Source organism: Camellia sinensis, chromosome 6, assembly GCF_055761805.1.
Source record: "Camellia sinensis isolate YWXY chromosome 6, ASM5576180v1, whole genome shotgun sequence".
NCBI classification, from domain to species: Eukaryota; Viridiplantae; Streptophyta; class Magnoliopsida; order Ericales; family Theaceae; genus Camellia; species Camellia sinensis.
In genome coordinates this window covers 101,040,169-101,052,950 of record NC_138966.1, presented here as the reverse complement: position 1 = coordinate 101,052,950, position 12,782 = coordinate 101,040,169, and the positions used below count along the sequence as shown (strand labels likewise).

The window sequence follows — 12,782 nt, the reverse complement described above, 5'->3', positions numbered from 1 at the left end:
ACACATCTTTCGCAAAAAGTTAAAAAGTCATCCTAAACATACTAGTTTTTTTTACCTCATATTTTAGCCAAATAGTCAAAAAGTTATTAAATTAGCCCGTTCCCAAACGAGGCGTAAGACTTGATTTGGTACAATTTATTATAAATTAAAAATTGATAATAAAAATCATAAATTAAAATTTGAATAAAAATCACTTTAGCTTCCTATACTTTCGCTTTGGATCACTTTATATAATTTCGTTTCAGAACTTACACCAAACATTCTAATTTTTTTTTATAAGACCTCATAACAATAAGGGTTTTCCTTATACACGCAACCAAAAAAAGGAAAAGAAAGAAAAAAAAAAAGGAAGGGTGTGCACAAATTATGAGGGTAGTTTTGTCCCTCAGGGCACATCCGACAAATTGTGAGGGTGGTTTTGCCAATTTGTTGCATATCAACTTCAAGAGAAAAATATGCAAGTTTGCTCGGAAGAAGATTAGCAATCTGTTTGGCGGTGGATACTAGTAACAGAAACAAAAGAAACAAAAAAAAAAAAAAACAAAAGATTAGAGATTACACTTATTGAGATAATCTAAATAAGGCACATTTAAATTTTTTTTTGGAATGATTTTTTTCCAGGATTATGGTGATTTTTTAAATTTTTTCTTAATTTTTATTTGCAAAATTCTAAAAAGAAAATTAAACAAGCCAAAATAAACTTAAAAGTTTATTAATTTTTACTTATTTTTGTCTTTTCTGATTTTTTTTTTAATTTTTAAATTTTTTTTTACAAATTTTCAAAAAAATTCACAAAAAATAAAAATAAACCCCAAAAAAAGAGTAAACCCCAAAAGTCCATTGAAAAAATAATTTAATTAATTAATTAATTAAAATAATGGTAATAAAATCTCCCAATCAGAAGAAATTATTCTATGGATCAAGAGACTATGTACCCATCCAATGAGTGCTGTTTTGGGAACTTGGTAGGGGTCTTTTGAGAACAAAATAAAAATTCAATTTTTAATTTTTTACTTATTTTGAGTCACATCACCTCTCATATTTTCTACCTATAAAAAGATAAAATAGACTAAAAAAGTTAAAAAAATTAATTTTTTATTAACTTTTCAAAACACTACTAAAAAGTTGATTTTTTGACTTATTGGATTGTTTTTTTGACAAAAAAATTGAATTTTTTTGACTAAAAAAACTACTAAAAAAATTAAAAAACTGACTTTTTAAACTTCTTTCCAAAGTGTTCCTGAGATTTCTCATTTCTCTCTCATTTCCTTGTTTTTAGCTTTATGCAGACCTCTTACTATTAGATGTACACACCGTTAACATGAAATTCTCGGAACACCAGATAATTACTCCCAAATCAGAGTAGAGACTGGTCTCATACAGAGCCACTGCACCCTCTCTCTCTCTCTCTCTCTCTCTCTCTCCCCTGCTTTTCCCTGTGTGTGCGCGCGCGCGTTTGCATATTATTGCAGAGTTGCTTTGCTCTCTCTTCATTTTAATGGCGTGAGCGTTACACGGTGACTGACCCCTTGTCTTCCCACCCCTAAACAACCCTTCCTTATCAAAACCCATCTCTCCAAATTCACCGTCTTCCTTCCCTAAACCCCCCACTACCAAATCAAAAATTCCATCAATCAATGAATTTCTTCATTCCTCTCTTCTATTACTCTTTCAGGTTGTGATCTCTTGATCATATATACACATTCTTTAGCATCTCTACATTGATATCTGATTTGGGTTTTGGGTCTTGGGTCTCTACTCTTTTTATTTTTTTATTTTTTTTGTGTGTGTGTGTGTCTCTCTGTTTACCTCTGTATACATATCTATATTGGTTTGTTTGTGATGTTTAATGTAAAAAAAGGTGAGAAGGAAAAGAGGGTTGTGGGGGACATGAGGGATGATACAGAGCTTGAAATGTTGTTGAGTGAGATCCCTCTTATGACTTCTCTTGATCACCATTTTCATCTTCAAAACAATCATCACCACATGTTTATGAGTGCTTCACCTAATAGTTCAAGTCATTTCTCTGGTGGGTTTTCTTCTTCAGAGGATGGGTTTTCACCTTCCATAGCTCAAATGGACCAAACTATGTATCAAACACCGAGTACCCATTGCTTGGATTATCTAGTTGTCAAGAACTCCAATGATTATATGTTGGATGAACTTGGTTTGTGTGAAAATCTTCGTAGAATGAATGTTGGGGAGGCAAATGGGGATTATTCCAAGGTTAGGCAATTCGGGTTGGACTCGGATGGGTTTGGGTTCGGTGAACGTTCTTTAGATGGGAATATTCCTTGTAGTTTTGACAATTTTTCGACATTTGAAGGTTTTGGCAGTAATTTTCATGGCTATGAGGGGTTTCAGTCATCAATTCCCAGAAATTCTTTGAGTTTTAATGATGATATGAAGGCGAAATTACTTGGGTGGAGGCAGGGATATAATGCTGGTAATTTAATGGGGTCTCATCTTGCACACAATCACTCCAATGCATTGTATTCTGAACCAAGTTGCTACACAGACATCAGGGGACTTCAATTACATAACCCATTTCTGAATAGGCCTTATCTGAATGATGAATTGGGTTGTTCATGGAAAAATGGGATGGATTTGAGTGGAGATAAGAGTTTCTTGAATCCCGTAAATTCGTCTCAGTTGGTGTATCCTAATCTGGCTTTGGGTGTTGGAAATCCAATATGTAATAATAGTTCGATGTTAAAAGAAAAGACTAGAGTAATCCCAAATGGCAGTCTCTCCCCTCTTTTGTCAATGACCGATTCAAGAGATGTTGAAGCTTTTAGCTGTGAGGATAGCTTCATTATTCAAGGAAAGAATTTGAAATACGTTGTTGACAAGGGATGTGATCGTTCAAAAGGTCAAAAGAAGTCCCCCAATGAAATTGCAATGCAAAATTTGAGAGAAAAAAGACAAAATCTGCATGCTCAATCACAATTTCAAGGAATTTGTGAGAATAGTGTGAGCCAAAGGAGTTATAGTCCAATGGTTTTGCAGCCAACATGTAGTTCACTAGTTAAGGTCCAGGGTTATATATACTTCATGGCGAAGGATCAGCGTGGTTGTCGGTTTTTGCAAAGGATATTTGATGAGGGAACCTGTCAAGATGTTCAGATAATATTTAATGAAATTATCGATCATGTTGTTGAACTTATGATGAACCCATTTGGAAATTACCTTATGCAGAAATTATTGGAAGTCTGTAGTGAAGAACAGAGACTGCAGATTGTTCTCATGGTGACTGAAGAACCTGGAGACCTTGTTAGAATTTCTTTGAACACACATGGGTAATTCTTTTACTCGTTGCTCCTTTTTTTCATAGCAAACTTGTTTGTTTTTGAAGTGTCTATTGTTTCTGAATTAAACTGTTGTGGTGCCATTCAGTACTCGTGTGGTGCAGAAGTTGATTGAATCTCTCAAAACCAGGCAGCAGATTTCATTAGTGGTATTAGCTCTTCAACCAGGTTTTCTTAATCTTATTAAGGACCTCAATGGAAATCATGTCATACAACGCTGCTTAGAATGCCTTAACAAGGAAGATAATAAGGTAAAAGTTTTCTTCGCATTTGATGGATGACCATAGAATAAGGTTTATTAAGATTTGTTTAGTACCTTCTCTGATTTTCTTTCCCTTTGACTGATCAATGATCTTACATTGCACAACATCATATTACTTCTTTTCTTTGGTTCATCAAATTTCTTTTTAATTTCTAGATTACTTTTTCCCTTTAGAGGATTCAGCTCAGTGCAACGTTTACTATTTAATTAATATTCCCCAACAAAAGTGTGTTTCATGAATCTTATGTAGCTGCTTTTGATAATGCAACTCAACTCAATTAAGACTAATCCCAATTGCTAGGAGTCAGCTAAATGAGTCTTTTTTGACCATCCTGATCTGAATTGCACAAGTTGAAGGCTCTATGTAGACAACCATATTTTATATGCAAATGCTAATAAAATGTTTATTGGAAATAGGTAAAAAAACAAAAAAGCTTTTTGAATTCAGTGGAATTGTTCTGATTTTAAAAAAAGTGCCTTGTATGCTTCACATTTTTTGTCTTTTTCTTGTGCCCCAGGGGCACTTGTTAGCAAGACCCTATGTTATATCGTCAATTTTATGTTGGGTAATGTGCTTTGACAGGTGGATCAGTTATTCACTTAGACCATTCAATTACACATTATTCTTGAACTGTTGTCAGTGTGTAGAATTCTGTTTCACTCTCATTCTTCATGAGCCATATATTCCAATTTTTTTCTGAGTGTCAATATCTTATAGCTTGTAATTTTTCAGGTCCTACCATATGCTCATCTTTACCTGTATGGATTTTCAAACCATCTCAATTTGCATTGCCTAACTTTTTCACTTAATATCGCTACTACTAGATTTTCTTGAGCGTTCATCTTTAGTAGCATTCCATTCAATCTTCTCAACATGCTACTTATCGACCTGTTATTTATATCTGGTTAGCCTATTATTCTTCTCCATAATCCTTCTCACTCTTGCACATCTCCACTTAGCAATCCTTCTTGACTTATTCCTCTTGTGAATTACAGTACTGGAGTATTAGGACAGTTACAGCCACGATAAAATTTTCCTTGCTTTCGCATGTGCAGGATCTTGTGTAATGCAAGCCCAGCACATATATTATTCGATATCGTTTTGGGGTAATAATAATATTTTCAGTACTGCTAAGGAATTGATGGCTGGTTCTGTAAGACATATCCTAGTGGCAGGCCTCAGATTTTTTCTTTCTTCTATTTTTTAACATAGAAATTGATCAATCATATTTTGTGCAATATGCAATTCTTACATTTGCAAACTCTATTTATAATATACCCCTTTGAGATTAGCTTTTCCATGCGATTCATTTTTTATCTACAAATTTAGAATTGTAGAAGAGTTCTACAAATGGGTTTTATTTGCACTACTATATTGAGAACTAAAAGGATTTGTAAGATGCTGATCATATATTGTTACTGAGATGCTCTACCTCTGGTATTTTGTTGGTTACGTACCCTGTTAGACTACTCTTTTTGTTTTGTTTTGTTTTGTTTTGTTATGGTGGTTCTGCTGCATCCTTATTTCACTTCTTTTAATACATGTGTCGCCTTTAGTTGTCATTTTTTTGTAAGTGTATCTATATACATGCATGCACATTTTATTTTGTTTATGGGCATGCACCCTTAACTTGTCTTAAGGCATGAAGAAAATTGTGCTTCACCGGCACAACTCATTTTTAGTCTTATTCTACACATTCATTTGAAAATAAGCCAACATGTTTTTCTATGTTGAATGCGATGTATATCCTTCATTTTAATATGACTGTATGGTCACATGCTCCTATCAGAGGGTGGATCAACTTTGAGAGCATTGACCACTTTCTCCCCCCCTTTTTGTCAATTAATATCTTATCTACTTTCTCTTTCAATTTTTTTTTTAATTAATTTTTTCTGGGGAAATTACACACACACCCACAAAAAAGGAAAAAAAAAAAAAAGCCCATGGTTTGACCATGGTAACAAATAAACCTTTGAGTTTTAATTTTGTCAATTTAAACACTAATATTTTGATTTGTTTCCAATCTAAACTATTCGTCTTTCTCCGGAGAGTAAAACCAATGGAAAAGAAATATTTTAGCCATTAAACTCAATGCATGTGCACATAAAATGTTTAAAATATCATTTTTTTAATTGAATTTAATGACTAAAATATATTTTTTTTCCTCCATCGGTTTTACTTTACAAAAATCGGTAAATGGTTTAGATTTAAAATAAATTAAAAGCTCAAGGTTTACTTTGTTACAAGCTATGAAGCACGGACACTCCAAAAATGGTGCTGTACGAGTACCGGATAATTACCAGGTGCGTGTACGCGTAATGGGTACGCTGAATACATGTTGGGTGTGGCAGATACATTTTGGTTCATCGTGGGTATGTCATGGGTACGGGTTGGGTATGTTTTACGGGATGATTTTATTTTTTATTTTTTTTATTTTTTTGCAGTTGCTAGAATTTGTTGCAACCTTTATTATTTTTCTTTTAACTTTGAAAATCATCAGGTAATTTGTTTCCAACACCCTTTACACATGAGTCATAGCTTTGCTCTCTTTTGCATCATCTTTTAGACAATCAAAAAAGAAAAAGAAAGAATTATATTACTTTTTAGACATGCTGTTCTCTTTTTAGTTTTGATATTGAAATTTTGATTTGTATGTTGGATGTTTAGTTATAAATTTAAAATTAAAAAAAAAATTGGCGTACCCTAGCCGTACCCGTATCCTACTTTTTAAAGAATTTGCCGTATCGGCGTACCTGTATCGTACCCGCACTCGCACCCGTAACCATGCTTCCTAGGTTACAAGGGTCAAACCTTGATTTTTTTTTATTATTTTTTTTCTTACTTCATTTCCTTTTAAAGCTTCAAGGTTCTAAGATTCAAGTACTGCATTTGGTTTCATATTTTTAATACTTCAGAGTATTCAACATTTCAATTTTGTTTGTGGTCCTTGGTTGATGCCTCAAAGGGTTTGACCATCCTTTGGTGATTTGTTCAAATGACTGGAAGGTTGCAATTATCGTATCCTGGATGGTCATTGGCGTGACCCAAATCTTTAAGCTATGCAAGGAGGGGGTAGATTTGGTGTTATGAAAGATGATACTGATTATTTTATAAAAAATGGCGATATTGATATTTAGGCCTTAATGTCAATTTTAATTAACCTTGAGCAATATATATTTTTGGATTTTAACTCCTCGTTTGTTCTTCGGAATTACAATCTTGGAGTATTATTTTATTTAAGTTTAAGAGTTGATTATTGGTTCTTGATCTCGAGTGTAAATAACCAGGCATCTTTGTGTTTTACGATAAACATTGGTGATATCTGGAAGGTGTTTACCCTTACTCTTAGTGCACCAAGAAGAGTAAGAGATAGAAATCAAGGGTACAACTTGGTTTAGTGAAACCTGAATCAACCATCGTGAATTAAAACTATTTTTGAATTAATTAATTTCTTCTTCTCTTTGTTTTTCCATAAAAAAATTGCAGCAGCATGGCTATAAAGTCAAATATCTCTTCTCTTGCATTCAGAGATTTCCTTAATTTACCCTATTACTTTAGCACATAGATTGCTTGATGAAAGCCCATGTCTTGTATGTAAGCTAATTGACATATCTCTAATTTTCGCAAATCAGCAAAAAAACTGTGTTTGCCGTGAATGGATAATGATGCTTGACCAAAGCATGAACTCTTAGATATTGCATCTTGTCTGTAGCATATAGTTAGTTATATTCAGTAATGGCAATGTAGAGATTTGGAACAATACAGCCCAAACCCGCTGGTTTTCCCCTTCTGTTCCAATCCAATACCAATTTAGGTTTAAATATTTCCCCAAAATGATGCATTGGCATGGGGTGGGATTGGATGAGATAATGAAATAAGTATTGTTCTGTACCTAATATGGAGACAAACATATATAATTAATATCAGGCAAATAAATGAGGATAAAATAAACTTGCACCTGGTTATGTAAGGCTCAAACATATCCCAAGGGCTGGAGCATGAAACAATTGACTCATTCTGTTGCCGTCTCTACTCATACAACCATTTTTTCTGTTACTCTCAAGATTTCTTAGGTAAGGACTGCTGTCTTTTTTAATTTTTTAATTTTTTTTATTGAATTGCCCCCCAGTGCCAAAGTTGTGTGGTATAAACTGGATTACTATGTCTGAGTTGGAATATTAATTGAGAACATATAAGTTTGATAGTAATCCAGCAAAACAGAATATTTCATTCTAGGTAATTTGTGTTAACAACATGGTTTCTTTCACATGCTCTAACCTTTAAACTGTAATTTGCGTGAGCCTGTGGAAAGCCTTCGACCAGATATGTCTTCATTCCTAAATGGTTTAATTTTAGTCTGTACTGTGATTACATAATTATTCTTTTAATTTGATTCTCATTACCTGCTTTGTCTTCTCTGTTTTTTAATCTTTGGCAGTTTATATTTGATGCTGCTGCAAAGTTCTGTGTTGATATTGCAACTCATCAGCATGGATGTTGTGTTCTGAATCGATGCATTGATAAGTCAGTTGGGAAATATCAGGAAAAGTTGGTTGCAGCAATTGCTGCTAATGGGCTTCTTCTTGCTCAAGATGCTTTTGGGTAATTTTTTTTGAAAAGTTTGGATGATATCTTTGATTGAATATTTTTTATGTACTATGTATGCATGCCTATGGCTGTATTTTGATAGAATGATCCACATAGAAATATATCCAACAAATGAGTATTTTTGCTCACTAAAAAGTAATCATTTTCATGCTGTGATACGGTTTGTTTGCATTCTTGTTAGGAATTATTGATTTCTCTGTAATTCTATTATTTGTTACTCAAAATCTTGCCTTTTGAATATCACTGCATTTAGTAATATGGTAACGGAAAAAAAAAAAAAAAAACAAAGCACTGCCTTAACATCTTTGTCTCCTTCAAGTTGATCATTAATGTGAGAGGTTCCTTCTGGTTAGAGAATCATGCTAAAGTGGCTCTCCCATCAATAGCTTGCTCAACCTACCAATCACTAGATACATAAATTGTTGACTGTTGTGTTTTATCATCAGATGTGGAGATTATTCTTCGTAATTGTTCTTTAAACTGTAATTACTAAACAATGCTTCATCTTGAAAACCCGGGGCAGACTTTTCGTGCTCTACTGGCCTTCTTACTTAGCATTAGCTCATTTCATTGTGACTAGTTCACCCTTTGTAGTTTGTACTTAGCTAGGCCATGATTTATGTTACATTGCTAAAAAAGTATTGAGCATTGAGATCTGACACACTAGTGTAACGGATAGAGTTCGCAATTTATTGACCTGGCCTGTGGAATCTTCCATTGATTTTAATGGTTGTTTTGATCAGACAGTGATTTTAAGGGTTTGTGTTTGGTTGGGTTTCTTTTTCATGTTATAAGGGGTTTGTTTGATTAAGCCCATTCCAACTCATTTCTAAGTAGGCGGGAAATGCTACAATGTGCACTTGCACATTGTAAGAAAAATTACGATTTTGTGATAGAAGTCATGAATTTTTGTGATGGAAGTTATGATTTTTGTATTGAAAGCTATAAATGGTGAAGTTATGATGTGCACCCTAAAAGTTAAAGTTATGTTTTTGTGATTTAAGTTCTACTTTTTGCGAGAAGCAAAAAGTTATAATTTTTGTGAAGAAAAAAGTTATACTTTTTGTGATAAAAGTTATACATTTTATGATAAAAGTTGCACTTTTTACATCAGGCGCATACCATATGCACCCTTTCTGGGGTGCACATGGTAGCCTTTCCCGTATGGGTTTTGGCCGTGGTGATCCATTTATTGAAGGGCTTTAGACTAGGTTCAGAGTATGAGCAATATTACAGATGGTTTTCCCAACTTAAACCGGCCCCAGTTTCCCTAGTATCAGACTGGAGAATTGAAATATATAAGATCTAGCAACAAGGTTGATTGAGTTGGATGCCAAACGATTTTATTGATGGTTTGATGGGAGGCTCTGGGTTAAACAGCATAACTGACAGCTTCTTACTGCCTCCATTCAATTTGCTCTCTCCTCCTAGTTAGCTCTATATTAATTGAATTCACACTAATTGGTATAATGGTCATAACACAAATTATACAGTCAACTCTAATGGAAGTCCTCTCTTCTGTTGTCTTCTTTTCTCACAGCCATAACCCATGTTTGTTTAGCATCCTGTTCCCTCCTTTCTCCTTTCATTTTTGTCGTCATCGTCATCGTCATCATCATCATCAAATCATCATAATGATCATCTTTTTCACATTTCTTAAAGTGGTGAAATGCCATGTGTTAATGCATTTATCTTTGATTATGATCCAAACGACCTTTTGACTTACAGCAATTTACTGCAGCTTTTCCAAGTTACACTGGCTGATCTCAGTTGATGTGTTGTTATTTGTCCATATCTCTGGTTACTCTTAGACTTTTTCACACGTGCTTATTTTTATTTTTCTACCATCTATCTCACCATTCGCATTATATAACTATGCTAATGAACATATTATACCTTACTGCTACATTGTGTTATAGATATCTCCAAACCTCTGCCTCAATACTGCTTTCTTATAGCTGTGAATATTAATTGTTGGTGTATATGTCAGCAGTTAATTTTTATCATTTTCTTGCACTATGTACATCCATATAAACCTCTACCCCTCTACCTCTGTATCTCATTAGAAGTAATTTGGTCTTGTGATGGTTGCTTTAATTATTTGTATTTGGCTTCATGGCATATTTTAATATTTTGTTTTGAATTGAATGCTTGTTTTTTTTTGGATCCCAGAAATTATGTTGTCCAATACGTTATACAGGAGATCCCTTTAGCTGCTGCCGGCTTGATTTCTCAGTTTGAAGGGCACTATGTGCACCTCTCGATGCAAAAATTCAGCAGTCATGTTGTTGAAAAATGCCTCAAACATTTTGAAGAGAGCCGTCCAAGAATCATCCATGAATTGCTTTCAGTGCCTCACTTTGAACAGTTGCTGCAAGACCCGTTTGCCAACTATGTCATTCAATCTGCACTTGAAGTTAGCAAGGTACGGAAATCAACACGGCTCTCATTTCATTAACATGCTTCATGACATTCACTCTACTTTGGCTGGCAAATCTGAATGTTTGAGGACTATTTGGCTGTATCTGGATTTTTCACACTGAAATGAGTTAAGGTGAAAAAAAATTGGTAAACACTTCAAAATTGGCTAATTTTCTTTAGAACTCAGTTTCATAATAGACTTTCTATTGGTTTTCTTTGAATTTATAAAAGGAAATAAAATTCAGGTACAAAGTTGGTCTGAGTTCAGGATTTTGGCATGTCATACTTTGGGCTAAGAGAGAAAGTAACACATATTTATTATTAGGATAAATAATTATTATACGGCATGTATATGAATATATTTAAGTCAAAGATAATAATTTTTAGAGTTTAAAGAAGGAGAATAAGTATAAATTTACATTGCTTTTGTTTTTATTATTGGATTTCAAGTTATTTCATTCAAACTTGTGTTCATGTATATAGTGTTAGGAAGTATCTGATGAGTGTCATGTCATGTTGGTATCAAACATGATACGTTACCTTTTTAGAAGTGTCCATGCTTCTTAGGGTAACACCTTGTGTTTGCATGCCTCTACCCTGTGCACACGTGCCTGATAAACCAAACCAAACCAAATCAAACCAAACCAAACTAAGCCTTGTGTCGGATACATGAATATTTTTTTGTCATTCTACTCTGCCAAGGGCTATTTACTTGGTTAAATTAAATAAATTCTTCTCTCTCTCTCTCTATATATATATATATATATTTATTTTTATCGCCATTTTGTTGCGCCTATGATGTGTTAATTTTATCATTTGTCTTGAACCAGGGCACTCTCCATGCTTCATTAGTCCATGCAGTTCGGCCTCACACCATCCTACGCACCAGTCCATATTGCAAGAAGATTTTCTCGCGCAACCTCTTGAAGAAGTGATTTTCATTGGCCTGTGGCAAGAAGTGTTGTGTTCACCCCAAGAGCACTACCGTGTTCACTAATAATAACTACTCGTATCTATCATAGGGCTGCCGTTTCTAGATTATCTAACTGTTAGAATTTGGTGCTGATCTACCATGATCATTGTGGCTTTTGCTGCGCTGATTGAGTGTAAAAAAGCAAGTTTTGCTACCCCGTCTACTTGAATTGTGGAGATGAGTTGTAATATTCTGTTGTCTTGTTGATCTATTACTGTACAAGGTTGTAAAGGATCGCAGCGGTGAGTTTTTGCTTCTACTTGTCTAAATGCGACGATGCCTTGATAACTTTATAGATAATATTTCTGTTTCTTCCTACTAATACCTACTTTTTACTATTATAATCTTTGTTTTGTCTTTATTTGCATTTTTACTACAATGGTTTTATCTGTCACCCATTGATTTTTTTTCTGATATTGCAAGATAAAGTTCTTGTTCTCTGGTCATGGATATCAGTTTTAGCTACATGGACTATTTGTTTTGTACATCTTTTGACAAATAAAAACTAATAATTTAAATGTAGAAGTTAAAAGTATTCTCCTAGTTTCTGAATCATCAACTTTTTAGAACTTTTGAAGTTATTTTTCCCTAATAAGAAGCTACACCAAACACTACGCTATATACTTCCCCCCCCCCCAACAAAAAAAAAAAAAAAAAAAAACAACAACACTCTTGTAAGCTGCATAAAAATGTTTAATGCATGCATATCCTTGTTTGAGCTAAGACATCTCTGGTTTAGGTTTGGTTCGGTTCCATAGGCCTACAAATTGAATTTCATAAATGTGTGTTCATTCCTTTGCGGTTATAGTTTAGTCAGTGGAACAAGGACCCCAAAGCTGTATTTCACATCCTTTCCTGAGAACATCTGGTAAAATTATCTGAAATAATAACATCCACTCCATGTACAGTTAGCAGCCTCAACAACCCTTGGAAGTTCAGCATGATTCAGTTGGGTTTTGAGGAAAAGATTTTAAAAATATTTTCAGTAGAAAACGTTTTTCTATATGGGCTAGTGCTGGTTGTGGCGGTGGCGGAGATGGTGGCGGGCTGGTGGTAGTGGTGGTGGAGATGATGTGGAGTGGTGGTGGTAGTACATTTTAATTCAGAAAATATTTTCTACCTTTTAAAAGTAGAATATTTTTTTCTCAAATAATATGTTTATTTTTGTTTATTGAAAATATTTTTTTGTTAGATTCTTGTTTTTTTGTC

The 12,782-nt window shown here is 34.0% G+C and overlaps 1 protein-coding gene across 1 annotated transcript; it reads left to right on the top strand.

Moving 5' to 3' along the window:
• Nucleotides 1–1,743: 1,743 nt before the first annotated feature.
• Nucleotides 1,744–11,906, top strand: LOC114321924 (uncharacterized). The gene is made up of 5 exons (XM_028269157.2): nt 1,744–3,299; nt 3,397–3,559; nt 8,010–8,173; nt 10,352–10,604; nt 11,431–11,906. The coding sequence occupies exons 1-5, from the start codon at nt 1,843–1,845 to the stop codon at nt 11,533–11,535; spliced, it is 2,142 nt and encodes a 713-aa protein (XP_028124958.2). The 5' UTR covers nt 1,744–1,842; the 3' UTR covers nt 11,536–11,906.
• The last annotated feature ends 876 nt before the right edge of the window (nt 11,907–12,782 follow it).

Bases quoted from the DNA above. Each gene is read 5' to 3' on its own strand.
- LOC114321924 (XM_028269157.2), top strand. From the start codon at position 1,843: ATGTTTAATGTAAAAAAAGGTGAGAAGGAAAAGAGGGTTGTGGGGGAC. The intron at 8,174-10,351 runs GTAATTTTTTTT...TTTGGATCCCAG, and splicing joins CTTGCTCAAGATGCTTTTGG to AAATTATGTTGTCCAATACG. The intron at 10,605-11,430 runs GTACGGAAATCA...GTCTTGAACCAG, and splicing joins CTGCACTTGAAGTTAGCAAG to GGCACTCTCCATGCTTCATT.